At 36.0% G+C, this 18,327-nt stretch overlaps 1 protein-coding gene across 1 annotated transcript in view; it reads right to left on the bottom strand.

Annotated features, from left to right (window-relative positions):
* The window catches only part of itga11b (integrin, alpha 11b), a 41,023-nt gene extending 25,848 nt beyond the window's left edge, over nt 1-15,175 (bottom strand). The window contains exons 1-7 of the mRNA XM_052119578.1: nt 14,997-15,175; nt 9,954-10,065; nt 1,961-2,070; nt 1,735-1,826; nt 1,481-1,595; nt 1,153-1,280; nt 109-257 (exon numbers count right to left, since the gene is read on the bottom strand). Of these exons, the coding sequence (XP_051975538.1) occupies nt 109-257; nt 1,153-1,280; nt 1,481-1,595; nt 1,735-1,826; nt 1,961-2,070; nt 9,954-10,065; nt 14,997-15,039 (749 nt within the window). The 5' untranslated portion in view covers nt 15,040-15,175. The remainder of the gene's footprint in view (nt 1-108; nt 258-1,152; nt 1,281-1,480; nt 1,596-1,734; nt 1,827-1,960; nt 2,071-9,953; nt 10,066-14,996) is intronic.
* Nucleotides 15,176-18,327: the final 3,152 nt, after the last annotated feature.

Below are 18,327 nucleotides of genomic sequence, written 5' to 3'. Positions count from 1 at the left end.
ATGTATCACAATGAAAGTCTCAAATTGACATTATTCAAAATAACTAATAATGATGCACACATGTCAGTACAGGTCCGAGATGAGAGTCTCAGTGATACGGTACCATACCGAGCCATGTTAATCCCGAGCGCCGTGCGAGTTTCTTCGCCACCGCGCTGGTCGATGTCCTGTGCCGCAGCTACTACCTCCTCGACCGTACGAAACTCATTCAGACGAAACTCATGGACCACTCGCTCGCCGTACTGAATCACACCCACCTGAACAACAGATGGGACACAACACACCTGGTGAGTCTTTCATAAGATCATGTCAACCGGCTGTTAATTATAATACTATTAAGCAATTCTCGTAAGTCAAAATTGCTAAATTACTTCAGATCATCCCCGTACGGCAGATAAATATGTATAATAATATTAATAAAATACATTTAAGATAAATAATAAAATATATATAAATTATATTTGGGAAACATACTGCTAATACATTTAAATAAATATACATTTATATATTAATATATATATAAAATATATTAAATAATTTGTATAATTTATATAAATGTATTTTTAATACATTTTAGCTATTTATTTTCCAGATATATATTTTTGAACATTATATGTATTTAATATAAATACATTTACAGATTTATTAAATGCTAATTTATAAATCAAGAATAGATTTTTCTTAATATTTTGACTGTTTTTCTGATTGTGACAAATATATTCTATTTAGAAAATTATAAATTTAGTTTATTATATACAGGTGTTTACAACATATTGGCCATATTTTTTAAATTTGTATTTTATTTATTTATTTATAAAAAATAAAAATAAAATCTTTTTTTTTTAAATTTTTTTTTTACATATGGTTTGGAACTACATGCATTTGTATAACGCATGAGACCTAAATTTAAATGCATATTTAAAATGTGTCACAAGAGCGACTCACTATTTTACTGTTTATAATAATGCATGCAAACTGTCCATGGGATTTTCCATCATTGTCTTTTATTACTTGACTTATCAAATGTATTTGCAATGTATAGACTGAAGTTACTGTCTCTCATAAGTAAAACATAAAGTACTTTTTGGGACAATGCACGTATAAATCATGACCATAACAGGTCAAGTTTTCCAGGTCGTAATTCCAATGCACCTGGATCTGTCCTGGACCGATGTAAAACTTCTGTAGGACATTTATCAGGAAATCCCGAACTTCATACCAGGGGTAGATGGAGTTGGATCCATCAAGAACGATCACTATATCCATGTAGGTCTCACATCCTGTGGAGATATTGTCACTACGATGAAAGGAAGCACTGATCTGTAATTCGCTGGCTAATTGTGAACCTCAAACTATCAATTACTCATTATCAATCATAGAAACTGCGTAGAGCACAGCCATCAGTCCTTAATATTTACTCAAGCAAATGGAATAAGGAATAGTTTGGAGTGGAGCACTGGAGTACTTTCGTTTACTTTACTTTGAAATGCCGGAGCGATGCTGTGGGTGAATTTGAAGGTGCTGTTGACTCGTGAACAGATGCCGGTACTGTAGTAGGAACTTCCACATTCATATGACCACAGCGGACCACATGCCTACAACACAACATAAAACACTGTTCATGATTGAATCAATGTCCTGTGTAATTAGCTTTAGTTGGCAACACTTACCATTGAAGCGTCCATGTTACTCTGTACTGTAGAGATGTAGTCGTTTCAACATAAACACACTTACCACAAAGCTGTTGTCCTTCGGGTTGGAGGCAAGGGTCATTCCCAACCTCATTCTGTCCTTGCGCTCCGACACGTTGTTCAGGGATATCTTTCCTTGAAAACAGACGAATGGCGAGGAGTCGTCGAGACAAACAGAGAATGTTATGTCACGTAATGTGCAGGTTGATAATAATAACAGGGTTTTTATATAGTCCTTATATGCATGTATCAGACAGGTGATATGATACCTAGATGCAGCCGTGTGCAGTTTGTGACGGGTTTGCTGTCTAGTGGACATCTGTAGACGTCACCGGTCTGGTGTGCACCACTGCTCTCAAAGGGAGCACCAACCAAGAGCCTGAAAGACATATTATACTTCCTGAAATACTTGTATATCTATATAGCACATATAATGCAAGCATTGTTTGATTATGTTTAAATGCTTGCTGTATAGCAACAGGCATGCTGCCACCCAAACACCCTAGTAACCGCATAGCAACAGCCTAGCTAACACTTAGAACAGTGGTTCTCAACCAGCGGTTCGGGACCCACTAGGGGGCCTCAGAAGATCTCTTACAATTATTTAAAATATGATAGATTATTATAATTTTTATATAATAATTATAATTCAACTTACTGAAAATGCACAAATGTAATAACTTTCTAATACATTTCTGCAATCACAAGGTTTAAGGAAATATCTGGTAATTGATGAATCTTCACATTTTTTCTCCGACAATGGGGGACCTTGGAGTCAAAAAGGTTGAGACCACTGACCTAGAACACCATAGTAATCACATAGCAACAGCCTAGCAACCACCCAGAACACCTTAGTAACTGCATAGCAACAGCCTAGCTACCACCAAGAACACCCACATAAACACATAGCAGCCTAGCAACCACACAGAACACCCTAGTAACCACACAGCAGTGGCCTAGCTACCACCTAGAACACCATAGTAAACACATGGCAACCACCCAGAACACCCTAGTAAATGCATACCAACAGCCTAGCTACCACCTAGAACACCATAGTAAACACATAGCAACCTAGCAACCACCCTGAATACACCAGTAACTGCATAGCAACGGCTTACCTACCACCTAAATCACCCTAATAACTGCATAGAAACAGCTTAGCAGTCAACCACATAGCAATGCCCTCATAAACACATAGCAACCTAGCAACCACCCAGAAAACCCTGTAACCGCATAGCAACATCCTAGCTACCACCTAGAACACAATAGTAATCACATAGCAACAGACTAGCAACCACCCAGAATACACCAGTAACCACATAGCAATGGCTTAGCTACCACCTAAATCACCCTAATAACTGCATAGAAACCTAATAACTGCATAGAAACCTAATAACTGCATAGTCAACCGCATAGCAACGCCCTCATAAACACATAGCAACCTAGCAACAACCCAGAATAACCTAGTAACCGCATAGCAATGGCCTAGCTACCACCTAGAACACCAAAGTAATCACATGTCAACAGACTAGCAACCACCCAGAACACCCTAGTAACTGCATAGCAATGCCCTCATAAACACATGGCAACCTAGCAAACACTCAAAACACCCTAGTAACCACATAGCAACGGCTTAGTTACCACCTAGAATACCTTATTAAAAACATAGCAACAACCCAGTAACCACCAAGAACACTCTCGTAACTGCATAGCAACAGCCTAGCTGTCACCCAGAACACCCTAGCAACCACATAGCAATGCCATGACAACCATACATAGCACCCTAGCATCATGGGGGTGAACACCTAAAATCTAGTTTTATATAAACTCATTTAATGTATATTTTAATAACTTTTATATATTATTAGTGGTTTAAATAACTTTTTCTCTGTTTTTATTTCAGAAAAACTTCAGATATAAAAATGTGAGTTACACTGAGGCAAACGGTAGTCCAAACAATCATTTTATAAAAACACATACAGGATCACAAGTTCAACATTCCAGCAACTTTCCAAGACTCCAATCAAAATAATTCACTCCCTGATAGGAGGAAAACCGTACGTGGGCCGCCACCATGGACAGCATTAGTTTTTTCCAGCTTCTGAGGTGCATTTGAGACAGAGTCAAAACCAAAAACCAAATGCAGAACACAGTAATGCGTTCGCGTTCAAATCAAAACCTTGAGAAGTGCGACGACACACCGCAACCCAGAGTTTGACCAGTGAAATCCATCCATGTCAATGTTTACATTCCTACACTGACACTGCGACCTCCGTCTGTGTGTTTTCAATCACAGGAATGTTTCTGTCAGTCAATTTGCAGTCTTGTTATACTCTCATACCCTGCTGAAAGAAAAAACAGCTTAAACCAGACTTAGGTGGTTTGCTGGTTTTAGCTGGAAGCTTTTTAGCTGGAAGTTTTTAGCTTTTCGTTTTCACTGGTCAGGCTGATCTTGTTCAGTCGTTTTAAATGGGTCAGCTGGTCAGGCTGGAAGGCCAGGCCAACTAAACTAGCTAAAACCAGCAAAGATGGTATTTTATGTAGGGAAACCCAACTATATTATTTAGCTAAATCCACTGCTTGTTTTTCTACATGTACCATTGTAATACCATGGTCGTCTTTAAAATACCTTGGAATACCATGTATCATGATAACTTAATATGGTAATCATTAATTTTCATGCTTTATTTAAGTAGCATGGTATTACCATCTGATACTTCACTGTACCATGGTACCACCAGAGCATGTTTGTTTTGGGGATGTGCAGACCTCTCAGTTCCCACAATGCAACACTCTCTGAACGACTAGAATGAAATGTCACTCTCTGGCACCCATAGTGAAGGTTTAGTATTTCCTGAGGAATGCCTTGTTAAACCCAGACTTTTTCCCGAGCCATCCAACGTGCCAGAGCTTTTGGAATAAATTGGAGCTCAACCATCGAATGACAGCTCAATATTTTATTTAAACAGTCTCTCTTTTACCTTAAACAACCTATGAGTATCCCAACATACCCTTAAAGGAATAGTTCACATTTGCTAACCACATTTATTAACCCCAAACCATTTAAAACAGACCAACCCACACTGTAAAAAATAATTTGTCAGCTAACTGAAAAAATGCTACATGTGCTAACAGATAAACAGGGTTGGGAAGGTTACTTTTAAGAAGTATTCCACTACAGATTACAGAGTAGATAGACTTACTCAAGGTCAGTAATGTAATCTAAATACTTTGGATTACTTCTTCAGCACTGGCAGATTTTTGTTGAGACACTTGTTTTGACTATAAACAAGTAAATAAAGTAAGAAAATACACTTCACTGTAAAAATATGTTCTCTAAAAAGAGCCTAAATATCCTTAAATTCTCATTAAGAATACAATTTAAATATCAAAGGTCAAAAGTTATACTCTAGCGTCAATTTTCTTCATAAAATTCATTTTGAAATATAATCAGGCCTGGTAATGCATGTAAAGGCACGAATTAGCATTTTAGCTTAGCATAAAGCTAAATGTTCACATGAAAGTTTACACAAGGTTAACTATTTTTGCTGCTCTAAACTTTAATACCCCACAGCATGTACACAACGACATCCTTTTCATAGAATGAGGCAGAAAATATATTTCTTGTATATTTATATCCGATGTTAAAGGCTATATCGGTAAGCATGCTTGTAAAAAAACTCTAACCTTACAAAAATTAACAAGCCATTTAATCGTATATTATTGGATTTATGTTTCATCTGTCAAAGCATTTCTAACAGTTAGGCTGTTAAGCTGTAGAAACATGATGTAGCTCCTCTATTAAGTTCATATTAAGAGTGTAAAAGTGCTTGTATGAATGAAACAAATCATAATAAAGTGTTTCACCGCTGTTTAAAAGCTCCTCAGATTGCATCATTTATATGGATAAATGTTTTAAACAAATAACAATAAAGTACAAAGTAATCTCTTCAGTCATCAAAATACTTTTGGAATGTAACTGTATTCTGATTACCAACTATTTAAATTGTAACAGTAGAGGAATACAGTTACTAATATTAAGTATTTGTAACATAATCCCGTTCCATGTATTCTGTTATGCCCCAACTCTGCATCTGCATCGGTTTTATTACATTAAAGGGTAACTAAACCCTAAACCAACTTTTTTTAGTTAATGATCTGTAAGAATGGGGCTTTATTAGTACTGGTCATTGATTCAAGTAATTTTTTTGACATTTGTGTATAAAGTGTTTTAATTCTACAGTATATGGTGTAAAAACGTCTGAGTGCTGCCCTCTTCAGGTTGAACGGTGGCTACTGCAGTTGAATTTTCCTATTGGCTGTTTGCGGTACTGTGACGTAGCGGTGACAGCTGACGTAAGCAGGTTCCAGCTCACCACGCCAGATTCATGTACATGTCGTCTTGCGACCGTGTGAGGAATAATAATAACATAGAGTCTGACAGCAGCTGTCAATTAATCCGTCACTATGAGTCTCAGGTAACCCCCCACCCCGCACTCGGTTCGTTCCCTCTATCCCCGCCGGGGTCTGCCCACTTTTCCAGCATTTTCAAATATTTCTAGTGGGTGGAGTCAGACTCTGAGCAGGTGTTTAGTTACCCTTTAAAAAATATTATATAATATGTGGGAAAAAATGGATAAGGTACAGGATGTTAAATGAGGTCCCGGGTCACTAAAGACCCAAAGTATGCATTAAAGGGTTAAAATGTAAAATATTCTAAAGGAAGCCAGAACACCCGACCAACTAGGCCTGAAAAATGTATTCAATTCGCCCGCCACTGAAAAGTGCGGTTTTCGTGCCTTTACCGTTCAGAATATCGCGTCATTCTTACGAGTAAACAAGAAGCAATAACACATCATGGGGGCATTTTTTGAATAGCATTGCAAGAATGAACGCAATTTTGGGTGCATGTTTAATCAAGCAATGAACACATCCAATACGAACACCCCTTGTGCTTGAGTAACATTCTACCAAATTCAAAAAAACTAAATTTCTCTCTCTCTCTCTCCTCCTGCACAGTAAATCACATTCCAAGAGGAACGCCGCGACACTCGGTTTGTCTTGATCTGCTGTGTTACTCCAACCTGAGATGGGATGCACAGGAGGGGGTTTGGGAATTACAAGCCACAAAACACATATATTCCCATGCATGCATGTGCTGAGCGAACGCTCGCAGCAGGTCGAGACAAGTGCAAATACTTTCCACTTACAGTATTTACCTGCGCACATCAAAGGCCAAGAGGACCACAAGTTCTCCATCAACGATGACAAACCTCACGATTTTGGGGTTATGGTGCGATGGGAGTGTAGTTAATGATGTTTATTGTTCGTATGTCTGGGTTTTTATGACTCAAAACAATACCCTGTGTTTTAAAGGGCTGTAAACTGTGACAGTGTAAAGCTTTAAGACTAAATTAGTAACATGAGTTACAGTAAGAAGCTGGCAGGGACAACAGCTTCAGTTTCTCATCCACAATCACAATATTCTGTAGATCTGCTGTAACTCACAAGGCCATGATAAACAGAACTCATGTCATTGGATTTTATGGTGAATTTCGGTTTTGTCTGAAGTTAGGTTTGGCATGTTAAGAGGAGCAGAGTTTGAGAGCAAATACATCTTCATGATGGGAGAATTTCAAGGCCGATTCTGAGACGTCGTCTTTGCCAGCAGACAGCAGAACCAGAATGTGTCTCAGCGTGTGCCATCGCATTTCATAACAATAGTTCATCGGAAAAATTGAATGGATAAAAGTATTCACGAAGACTCTCCTGCAAACGATTGTTGGAGTTCTGCTTTCCCGACTGATAACAACAATAGCACAAATCAGATCTCTTTAATATCTCACGTGTTTCTCTTCAACTGCATTGAAATGAAACGACTTTTGAGAGTTTCGGAAGAGATCTCAACGATGTCTCAAACTGTGCTCAGATTTGCCAAGATACCAGTTTTACTGGAAAACAAGACAGAAATACGGATTTTTATGCAGTGTATCGTGAAATCGATATAGTATTGTTTCTTTCGTCGTTATGCTAAATGCACGTTCCAATGAGAAGTCATTGCATTATTTTTATCCATCATTAGTTACTTTTGCTTTATTTTTGCTGTATAAATTGCATTGATTTACGGTCTTGGATAAGCAAAAAAAAATTTGGTAATACTATTTCTTGCCTCCTAAATAGTTTTTTGAAGTGATGGTAAAAATGTTTGAATTATCTGTCAATTTGAAAAAAATTGGTAAATTATGCAATTCGTTTTATTAATGTGATGTTTAAATTAAATATTACTGTATTTTTGGAAGTGGTTCCAAAATGGAATTTTGGAAGTGATTGGAATTTTGAAGAATTTGTGCTAGCCTGAATGTTTTGAAATTCATCGACACTTTTGAATCACTTTCCATAAACATTTGTCTATCATGACACAAATCAATAACGACAAACCATTTCAAGAACATCACAATGTACTTTTGTACTATTCACATTTATGTTATTGCTCTATACTCTTACGCGTGCACTCACAAAAGATTTCGCCCATTTTCAAGAGTTGTGCATTTCAATTTCACTACAAAATTCAATAGCTGAACAAACCTTCAAATTAGGACTGTCAATCGATTACAGTTTTTAATCTAATTAATCACATTTATAAATATTTGCTGAGAAAGCCCCTCAAATATCAATATTCATAATGATTAAATAATTACATATATGCATAAAAAATATTTACATTATTGTGGCAGACGAGTAAATTGATTAGAAAATACAAAAAGTGGCTTTAAACCCACAGTATTGTTTATTTGCATATGATTGAACACTCGACTATCAGTCTTACAGTTCACAGCAAACCATTTTCAAACTGAATTAGTCATACAGTCCCCTTTTCTTCCAATTTGGAATTCCCAATTATCATTACTTAGGTAGGTCCTCGTGGTGGTGCGGTTACTTGCCTCAATCCGGGTGGTGGAGGACGAGTCTCAGTTGCTTCTGAGACCGTCAATCTTATCACGTGACTCGTTGTGCATGACACCGCGGAGACTCACAGCATGTGGAGGCTCATGCTACTCTCCACGATCCACACACAACTCACCACACGCCCCATTGAGAGAACCCCTAATCACCACCACGAGGAGGTTACCCCATGTGACTCTACCCTCCCTAGCAACCGGGCCAATTTGGTTACCCCATGTGACTCTACCCTCCCTAGCAACCGGGCCAGTTTGGTTGCTTAGGAGACTCGCAGCATGCGGAGGCTCATGCTACTCTCCACGATCCACACACAACTCACCACACGCCCCATTGAGAGAACCACTAATCACCACCACGAGGAGGTTACCCCATGTGACTCTACCCTCCCTAGCAACCGGGCCAATTTGGTTGCTAAGGAGACCTGACTGGAGTTACTCAGTACAACCTGGATTCGAACTCGCGACTCCAGGTGTGATAGTCAGCGTCGATACTCGCTGAAATACCCAGACCCCTAAAAGGGCTTTTCTAAGCACACGTCAATTTACACCGGCATCAGACGGACACTTTTGGAGCATAAATTTACCATTTTTACGTCACTGTGTCAAGTTAAATGTAGTTTGAAACGTAGAAAAACATGAGATCCCTGTCTTTGTGTTTGCACTCCATCAAGCTGTGTTTAAAAGCAAAAATGTGTTTTTATCTTGTGCTGACGGTGAGTGTGGTTTGTTCTCTGTAAAAGCTGCTCATTGCCTATACAGCTGGAGTTTCTCTTACTGCCCCCTGGAGAAAACAGATGGCAGCTAAAATTGCTCCGATGGTAGGAATATTCCTTATTACGGCCCGCGGACATGATTAATTGTGTTCATTTTATAACACGTTATTTTTACTATAATTAATCACACTGAATTAACAAGCTAAATCAACAGCCCTACTTAAAATATTATTATTATTATTATTATTTATTTATTTATTTTAATAGATTACTCAGTTCAATTGGATGGAATGTTGTTATGGAATTTAAATGCGTAAATCTCAACAATATTTTCTTGAGTTCTTCATCAAATGACTCATTTGTGTCTATTTTAATTTCAAAAGGAATTTTAGAATAAACATCCGTTACATTGTTGATAGTTCATCAATTTTAGCCACAAACAATCTCAAACTGGGAATATAACTTCAAGAATGCCGTCATAAACAAACTTTCATACTGAACTTTCATCTTCTCGCTGGTCAACATGTTTCATTTGACTGAATCAGAGAAATCTTTTCAGATATAATTTAAATCTAATAAGAGGATCTTACCATTTCTGGCCCTTGGCCTCATGTTGTTGGACCGTATATCCGAACTGAGCCTCCTTCGAACCCTGGATGATTTTCACGTGTCTTGTGTCGATGTTGAAGCAGCTCTGAGGTCCTGTAAGAAAATAAACTGAATTCATTCTTCTTGCCTTGGTAATGTATTTGGCCTTCAAATTGTGAACGGTTCATTGACCGAATGTCTAAATGCAACAGTATGTTTAACCAAACTGCTTTAATCAACGAAAAGGAATGCAGATTCTGTTAAAGCCCACAGTGCTATTGTAAGGAAAGTTAAGAAAGCACAATTTATCTCACATGGTCCAGACGATAAACAGCCTATAGTATATGACCACATGAAAGAACAGAAGGGAAAAATACAAGTGAAAAGCCATCGGCAAAACGGATAAAAGGGAATTCTGTCTTTTTAAAGCCCATTCCACTTCCCTCGGAATTTAGATGGCCAGTCGCAGTGGCTCTCAAGGCCTCTGGATTTCATTAAAATACTTATCAGAAAAGGCCACTTGGACGCGAGGAGAGGATTGGGTATCGCAGGAGTGATGTCACGTCGCCTTTCAAGTTGAAGCTCCTCTGGAAAATTCAGAAAAAGGGTCAAGATGGACTTTTTCAATCATGGTCTCTCTATCTTTCAACATTTGCTCATCAACCCCCCGTGGAGACGTTTTTCACGCTGAATTACTGTGTCTTTCTTCCGTGAAGGAAAAAAAGGCGTATATAGTAGGATGTTAACACTGTTCTGGTCCAAAATTGTACTTCTCTTGTTTAAATCTAACTTTTAAGCTCATAACAAGAAAAAACGATTTGCCAATGGGGTAAGAGAAAAAACTTGATTTAAAGGGAAAACAAGGTTATTTTTCTTAACCCATTGGCAAATAGTGTTTTCTTGTATTAAGCATAAATTCCACCAAATTTGGCTAGATTTCGCTGCATACAAGACGTAATATCTTATGCCATTTTTCATCTTTTCTCGTTTGAACGTTAAGTTATATCTACCAGAAAATAAGACAAAAATACTCAGTTGTCAGATGATCTCCACTCAAGAGAGAGAGCTTGATAGATGTGGTCACTATAAACTGTTATTGTATGGAAAATAACTGCATGAACATTCTCCATTTGTTCCATATATGGTGCTGGGACTGCATGAGGGTGAGTACATAATGACTGAATTTTCATTAAGGGGTCAACTTTTCCTCTAAATCCATTTGTCGTACTTTTACGATAGAATGACTGTAACGGAAGCTATGTGCTCGAAATCCTCTGGACTGCTTGAAGATGTGGTAACACTAGAATCATGAATCACATGGATGATTTAGTCACGCGTCTTACAACGTCTTCAGAGAAAAGCTCTTGCTTTCACACAGAGTGAACTCTAAAACATTCTTTTTGAAAGTGAATGTTGACTGAGGTTGGGTTTGGAATGACATGAGGGTGAGTAAATGACCACACAATTACCATTTTGAGTTAAACTAATCCTTTAAGAGCTCCTGTCAATCATAGATGGATGTAAACATTCTATATCCACGCCGTCTACTGGTTGCCACTTGTAAACGCAACCCTCCTCCAATATAGTGGTTCCTCAACTTTTCAGACCATACATCCACCTTGGCCAAACATTCGCATCTGTGTATTTCTGTATGTTTCTGTCAACAGTCAGCTTGTGTCAATTATATATATATATATATATATATTCTCCAAATTGTATACCCTTTTCTCCCATTTGGAATGCCCAATTCCCACTACTTACTAGGTCCTCGTGGTGGCGCGGTTACTCGCCTCAATCCAGTTGTCTACGCTTCTGAGACCGTCAATCCGCGCATCTTATCATGTGACTCGTTGTGCATGACACCGCGGAGACTCACAGCATGTGGAGACTCATGCTACTCTCCACGATCCACACACAACTCACCACACGCCCCATTGAGAGAACCACTAATCACCACCAAGAGGCGGTTACCCCATGTGACTCTACCCTCCCTAGCAACCGGGCCAATTTGGTTGCTTAGGAGACCTGGCTGGAGTCACTCAGCACGTCCTGGATTCAAACTCGTGACTCAAGGGGTGATAGTCAGCGCCAATACTCGCTGAGATACCCTGACCACCAGCTTGTGTCAATTTGATGAGTGTGTTTACATCTGGAAGATGTATTTGTTTTACGTTGTTCGCTCTGCAATACGTCTACAACACGTTTCCTCCTGGATGTCAATAAGACATTCATCAGATGCATTGCAGGAGAATTACCAATTTACGAAGTCCCCCCTCCACTGTACGAGTTGGTATCTCCCATCTAGTGTCACTCAAAACCCCTCTAGCATTGACGGCGGTGTCAAGTGGTACCTGTTACTTTTCTCAGCGCTGGCAAGGATGGGCCAATTACAGTCGTTTATTATTACTAGATGATGATTTTTAAAAATGCTTTTTATAGATCATTCTGAGGTGGATTTCCATTCACAGGTTTGCATCCTTGCAATTATCAGCTTATATTAAAAATAAATGTCTCAAAAGGGAGAAACGATTCTGTGTTCAAGCGTCAAGCGCCCCCTGCAGGAACAAAACATTGTGTCTCACGATACACAGTCAGTGGCTGACAACATGTGCAGTTTCGGTCCGCATGTCTGTTACCCACACAAAACTTTCGTATGAATTTAAAAAAACATTAAATATATCACAAGTCATGTGTGGAGTCAGTGGAGATTTTAAAGGCGTCCATAAAAATTATAAAAAAAAATTATTTATTATTTTTTAGGGAATCTGATCTTTTTAAGATGTTTAGCAGATATTAATTGGATAGTCATGATTTCCAGATGAAAAAAATAAATCTCAAACAGAGTTTTCGGAGATGTACGCATGCTCTCTGCGTTATGAATGAGTTGGGTCAGTAATCCAATGATTCACTAATATGAAAAATGCTGAATTTTGGTCTTTTTTTGGATCACAGTCTTTATGAGGCAACTACATCTCAGATGGAATATACAGTATCAGGCCCATGTAAGACATATGCCCTCTTGCATTACATAAAGACGATTCACTTTAAATGAATGTGCAACCGAGTCCATATTGTATAATCCATGCACCGGACCCTGCTCATAAAAGCCCATCTGGATTTTCTGGGTGAAGGTCGTGACGCAGTTCATCCAAAGCCACATGCACATTACTTTAGTAACATGATATTCACAGAACTTCAGATTCAAGTGGGATCTTTTGAATCCGATCACCAGGAAGATTCGTTCATTCGTCATTTTTGCAGGTGACCTTTTTATGTGAATCATTCAACCATTCATTCAACCTTTTAGGATGTGAAGAACAATTTGTTCACTTAAAGATTCGTTTAAAACACTGATTTGTTCACAAGCTCAGAAGTGAAGCAAGAAAACACTGGACTAAACGACGGAAGTACGGATACACTTGCATCTAATAAACACTTATAAACTCGACATTATTGACCAGAAGCATTTCGGCTCGGTGTGCCAGGTGTTGAGTCACAGAAATGGACACTACAGTCACACTGAATACAGGAAGTGACGTTCTATGTTTGTATTTCATGTATGTACACGTGTAGCATGCACAGCCATGTTTATATTATTTAAATGTCATCTGTGCATGCATTTCTCAATGGATTATAGGTTGACCTGAAGTATTTTAAGTATCATGTAGCAGTCCAAGATCTCAGAACTTGAAAGTTTAGAAATGTTGTGACTGTGTTAACGCGTAAATAGCCTATGTATTGCATTAACATGTAGCGTTATTAAGAAAAATGACACATTTCGTAGAAATTTTATCTTTGAGTGCATGTTGATTTCACCGTTTTGGAAAAACATTTATAGCGTTTTTTACAAAAATGTATTTTATTATTTTTATTAAATGTCATGTGATGTATCCATCATCAAAAGGCATTAAAATACTTGCACTTTGAATGCACGAGTGAACGCAACTTATTTAATTTAAAAAAGCTTTCAAACATATTTTTAAATGTTTAAAATATGGTTACACCAAATGGCAAGAATGTGCCTTAAAAAATTATAATAATAAAAAACTAAATAAATATTAATAATAAAAATAAATAATGATAATAATGATAATAATAATAAATAAATAATAATAATAAAAAATAATAATTATAATAAATAATGATAATAAGAAAAAATAAATAATAATAATAAAAAATTATAATTATAAAATATTTTGATAATAATAAATAAATAAATAATGATAATAATAAAAAATAAATTATTATAATAAATAATGATAATAATAAATTATAAACAATAATAATAATAATTAAAAAAATTATAATAAACAATTATAATAAAAAAATTATAACATATATATATATACACACACACACACACACACACATGTTAAAATGTTTATATTTGATTTGGTGAACAGAAGTTGTTCAAATATTAATCATATTTTAAAATAAAATAATTTTTTATATATAATAAAATAACAAACGATTATTCTGCAATGCTCATACCAACATTTATTTTTTCAAGACTTTCCACTTTTAATTTAATTTTATTTATTTATTTATGTTATTTTTTTACGGTTACAACACATGAAAATTTTTTTTACTTTCTGGCCCAGAAATAAATCTTAAAATGAATTTGAATTCAGTCATTGAAAACATGTTCAAATTTACTATGTATTTTTTATAAAAATAAATAAAAAATAGCATCATATCATTGACCCTTGTGTCTATTATTGTAGTTATAAATTTAGGAGAAACATCTGAGACAGCAGTCAATACTTTAATAAAATATAATCATTGATCATATTTAACATGCATGAGTGTCAAATCAAGAAAAACATAAATAGACACACAAAGACATGGAAGAGCATGCTTTATACATATATTAAATATCTTTTATCGCAACCAACCACAAATGCACACATGTGACAATACAGTTGTTGTATTATTAAGCTTTAACTCACTTCTGGGGACAATTTTATATATAACATTCAAAAACCTGATCAAATGCACTTGCACTCACCCAAACTCATACCACACACACACACACACACACTCACCTGGCAGCAGAGAAGTGATCCACAACAGCAGGATGTACTCCATAAGTTCATACGTGAATGAATCAGTCAGTCTGTGTGTCTGTATGCGTGTGTGTGTGTATGCGTGTGTGTGTATGCGTGTGAGTGTGTGTGTGTGTGTGTCTCAGGTCCTCTAAGTGAGAAAATAGAGTCTGATCTGATTGAATCCAGAACGGCAGCAGAACTACATTTGGGAAGGAGGAGCTGACCGCTGCCATGAGGAGGAGAAGAGGGCGAGTGACCATACTCAAACAGAGAGAGAGAGAGAGAGAGAGAGAGAATATATCGAGAACACTTGGAATATAGCGCACGAGTCGTAAGGACTATTTTAATGCCACTTTTTTGGTGTTGAATTGATCCCATTCAGCACATACTTTATCAGATTACTTTATCTAAAACAACAGTGGCTTATAAAAGTTCAACTTTTGGACCGAAACACTAGTTGTGTCGTTTAAGAGACTCAAGACTCGATAGGAAAACAAAGCAGCGTCAAGATGGTTTTGATAATAAAAAGCAGCGAGAGGCGCATAAAGAAACGTCCCTCGTCATAAATCTTAAAGGCGCAGTTCACCCAAAAATACTTCAGAAGACTTTGAATATAGTATCACAAGCCCTTTCCTCACTTAATCATGTGCAGGATATGAATAATAGATATCAACAATTACATTTTTACTAGTGAAAATGCAAATTCTCAATATTGGGAATTTAATTACAACTAGTAAAAATTATATTTTTAATTAGTAATTAGGTTTACACCTGTAAAAACGTTTATTCTTGATATAAAAAAATACACAATTAATTGCAGAAATACACATTCTTGATTTTTTTTAAATATGAAATTATAGCTAGTAAAAATCATAATTTTTTCATCTGTAGCTGCATTTTCCACTGCAAGTATTTTCGATATTTAATCATATAAAGGATATGAATAATATATATCTTCAATTAATTTTTACTAGTGAAAATGCAAATTGATATAAAACATGACGTCCTTATTCACGGAAATACACATTTTTTTATATAAATTTTTTTATTTCAAATATTAATTTCAATATATCTAAATAATAGATATCTATAATTAATTTTTTACTATTGAAAATGCAAATTCTCAATATTGGGAATTTAATTACAACTAGTAAAAATATTTTTTTTTAATTAGTAATTAGGTTTACACCTGTAAACACGTTCATTCTTGATATAAAAAAATACATAATTGCTTGCGGAAATACACATTGTTGATATCAAAATTGGAAAGTCAACTAATAAAAAGTCAAATCTGTTACTGCATTTATCATTTCACAATGATGTCATTCAATTCACTGTAAAAATATCAGTAATTTTGACAGTAAAATACTGTAACAATGCTACGGAAATAAAATGTTCATTGATATTAACTGTAAAATATACAGTAAAATGTTTTAATATATTTTAAAAGACAATACAGTAGTTTTTACAATAAAATGATGTATAAAATGTAATTATTTAAATGTAAAAAGTAAGATTTTCCTGTATAATTAATGGTAAAAAGAACAGGAGAGTACAGTAAATTATTGTTAAGATTACAGTAAAAAACAGTAATCAGGCATTCCCACAATTCTCTGCGTGACTCATTATATATTATGGGAATAGTTATGTTTCATCATCTTTTTAATATCAGTTATGTACACTGGGGTGTTCTGTGTTATATTTGATGTAATTTAGTTCATGTTTACTGCATTATTTAAATCTCACATGTGTTGCCATGACGATGTTTAGTGTTTGTGTGAGTGATAATGTCTTGATACATTTATTGTTACTCCTGGAAGAGCCACTGCTGGTGAACTTCATGTCATCATGAGCCCTTCTATAGTTGCTACGGTGATTAACAAACACCTCATAAAGTAAACAACAGATTTTTACAGCTTCAGAAGCATTTTATGAATTTTTGTTACTGTAAATTTAACAGAATGTTTTTAAAAACAACAGGATTTTTTTTACAGTATAATACACATTCTTGATATACAAAATTGTTAATAATTAATAAAAATAAAAACATTATAAAATAATATTAGTAAATAAATTTTTTTTAATTTTTGTTCTGTAAATGCATTTATGCACTCATATCCAAAAATTATTTTACTCTAAATATACTCCTGTTTGTTTTATATCATTCATTATTTGTACTTGTACAAGCCCGATACCAACGGTTGAATTGAATCTAGCAAATACGATTACATTTTAGCATGTTAAATTGAGTAATTCAGATATCTGGACTAATATAGTGCTAGTGGCACTTTTCGCGCTATTGTCACTTATGATGTATTATTCCTCTTTTGTAAGTCGCTTTGGATAAAAGCATCTGCCAAATGAATAACTGTAAATATCCTATTAAACACCTAATTAAAACCATTCAAAATGAGCATTTTTACCAGTTGTAATTCAATTGTTGCTTTCAAGAATGGACTTTTGCACCAGAAACAATGTAATTATTTATATTAAAAGTTAACTGACATTTTACTAATAAGTAGGAAATGAATTATACTAGTGGAAAATCCAGTTACAGAAAAAGAAAATCAAGAGTTTAGAGCTACATCAGGGTGAGTAAATGATGACATTTTTGAGTGAACTATTCCTTAACACTAACAAGTGTAGTGTATGTAATGTATGTGATTCGTAGGTTATACGTTTGTTTTACTGGCACTGATGTGACATCATCAAAATATTCTGGAACATCGATCAGCAGAAGTTGTGGCTTTTAATCGCAGTCAGGCCGCTATAAAGTCTTAATGCAGGAATTGTGGGTGTGTTTGGTCTCCGCTAATAATGTTCACAGCCAAGACGGGCTTAAGTCAAATTAATTGAGACAGAAACCACGAAATGAGTCATATGTGCAAAAATAACACGTATAGGCCACATCAAACATAAATGAGGCTAGCTTGAAATATTAGCTCATCTGTGTCTATTTAAGAAGCACAGACGCGGAACAGGACGGAAGGACGTTGATGTGAGGGCGTTCGTTCTGTTGGTGTTGCTTTTGCTCATCCGGGCCAGACAGCTGGATCCGAACCACAGTGTGAAGACCAAACGGAGGAAGATTAGCGTGTGTAGCTGTTAGCATGTGTTTGTTGACATGTTGACTCGTGCAAGTTTACCTAGCGCAATGTTTAAGAGAATCACTGAAATCATCACAATTTTTTTCTTCAGATTTTCTATGTAGTTCAAGGTGATTCCAAAAAATGTTGGATGCACAGTGACACCTAGTGGCGTGGATGCAGCATCATGTAAACACAATCGTTTTCAGAGACCGCCGCCATTGTAAAATTTCACCAATCAC

The sequence above is a fragment of the Xyrauchen texanus genome, chromosome 46 (assembly GCF_025860055.1).
Source record: "Xyrauchen texanus isolate HMW12.3.18 chromosome 46, RBS_HiC_50CHRs, whole genome shotgun sequence".
In the NCBI taxonomy this organism is placed as follows: Eukaryota; Metazoa; Chordata; class Actinopteri; order Cypriniformes; family Catostomidae; genus Xyrauchen; species Xyrauchen texanus.
Note: the sequence above shows the minus strand (reverse complement) of the source record. Positions and strands in the feature narration are given on the sequence as shown.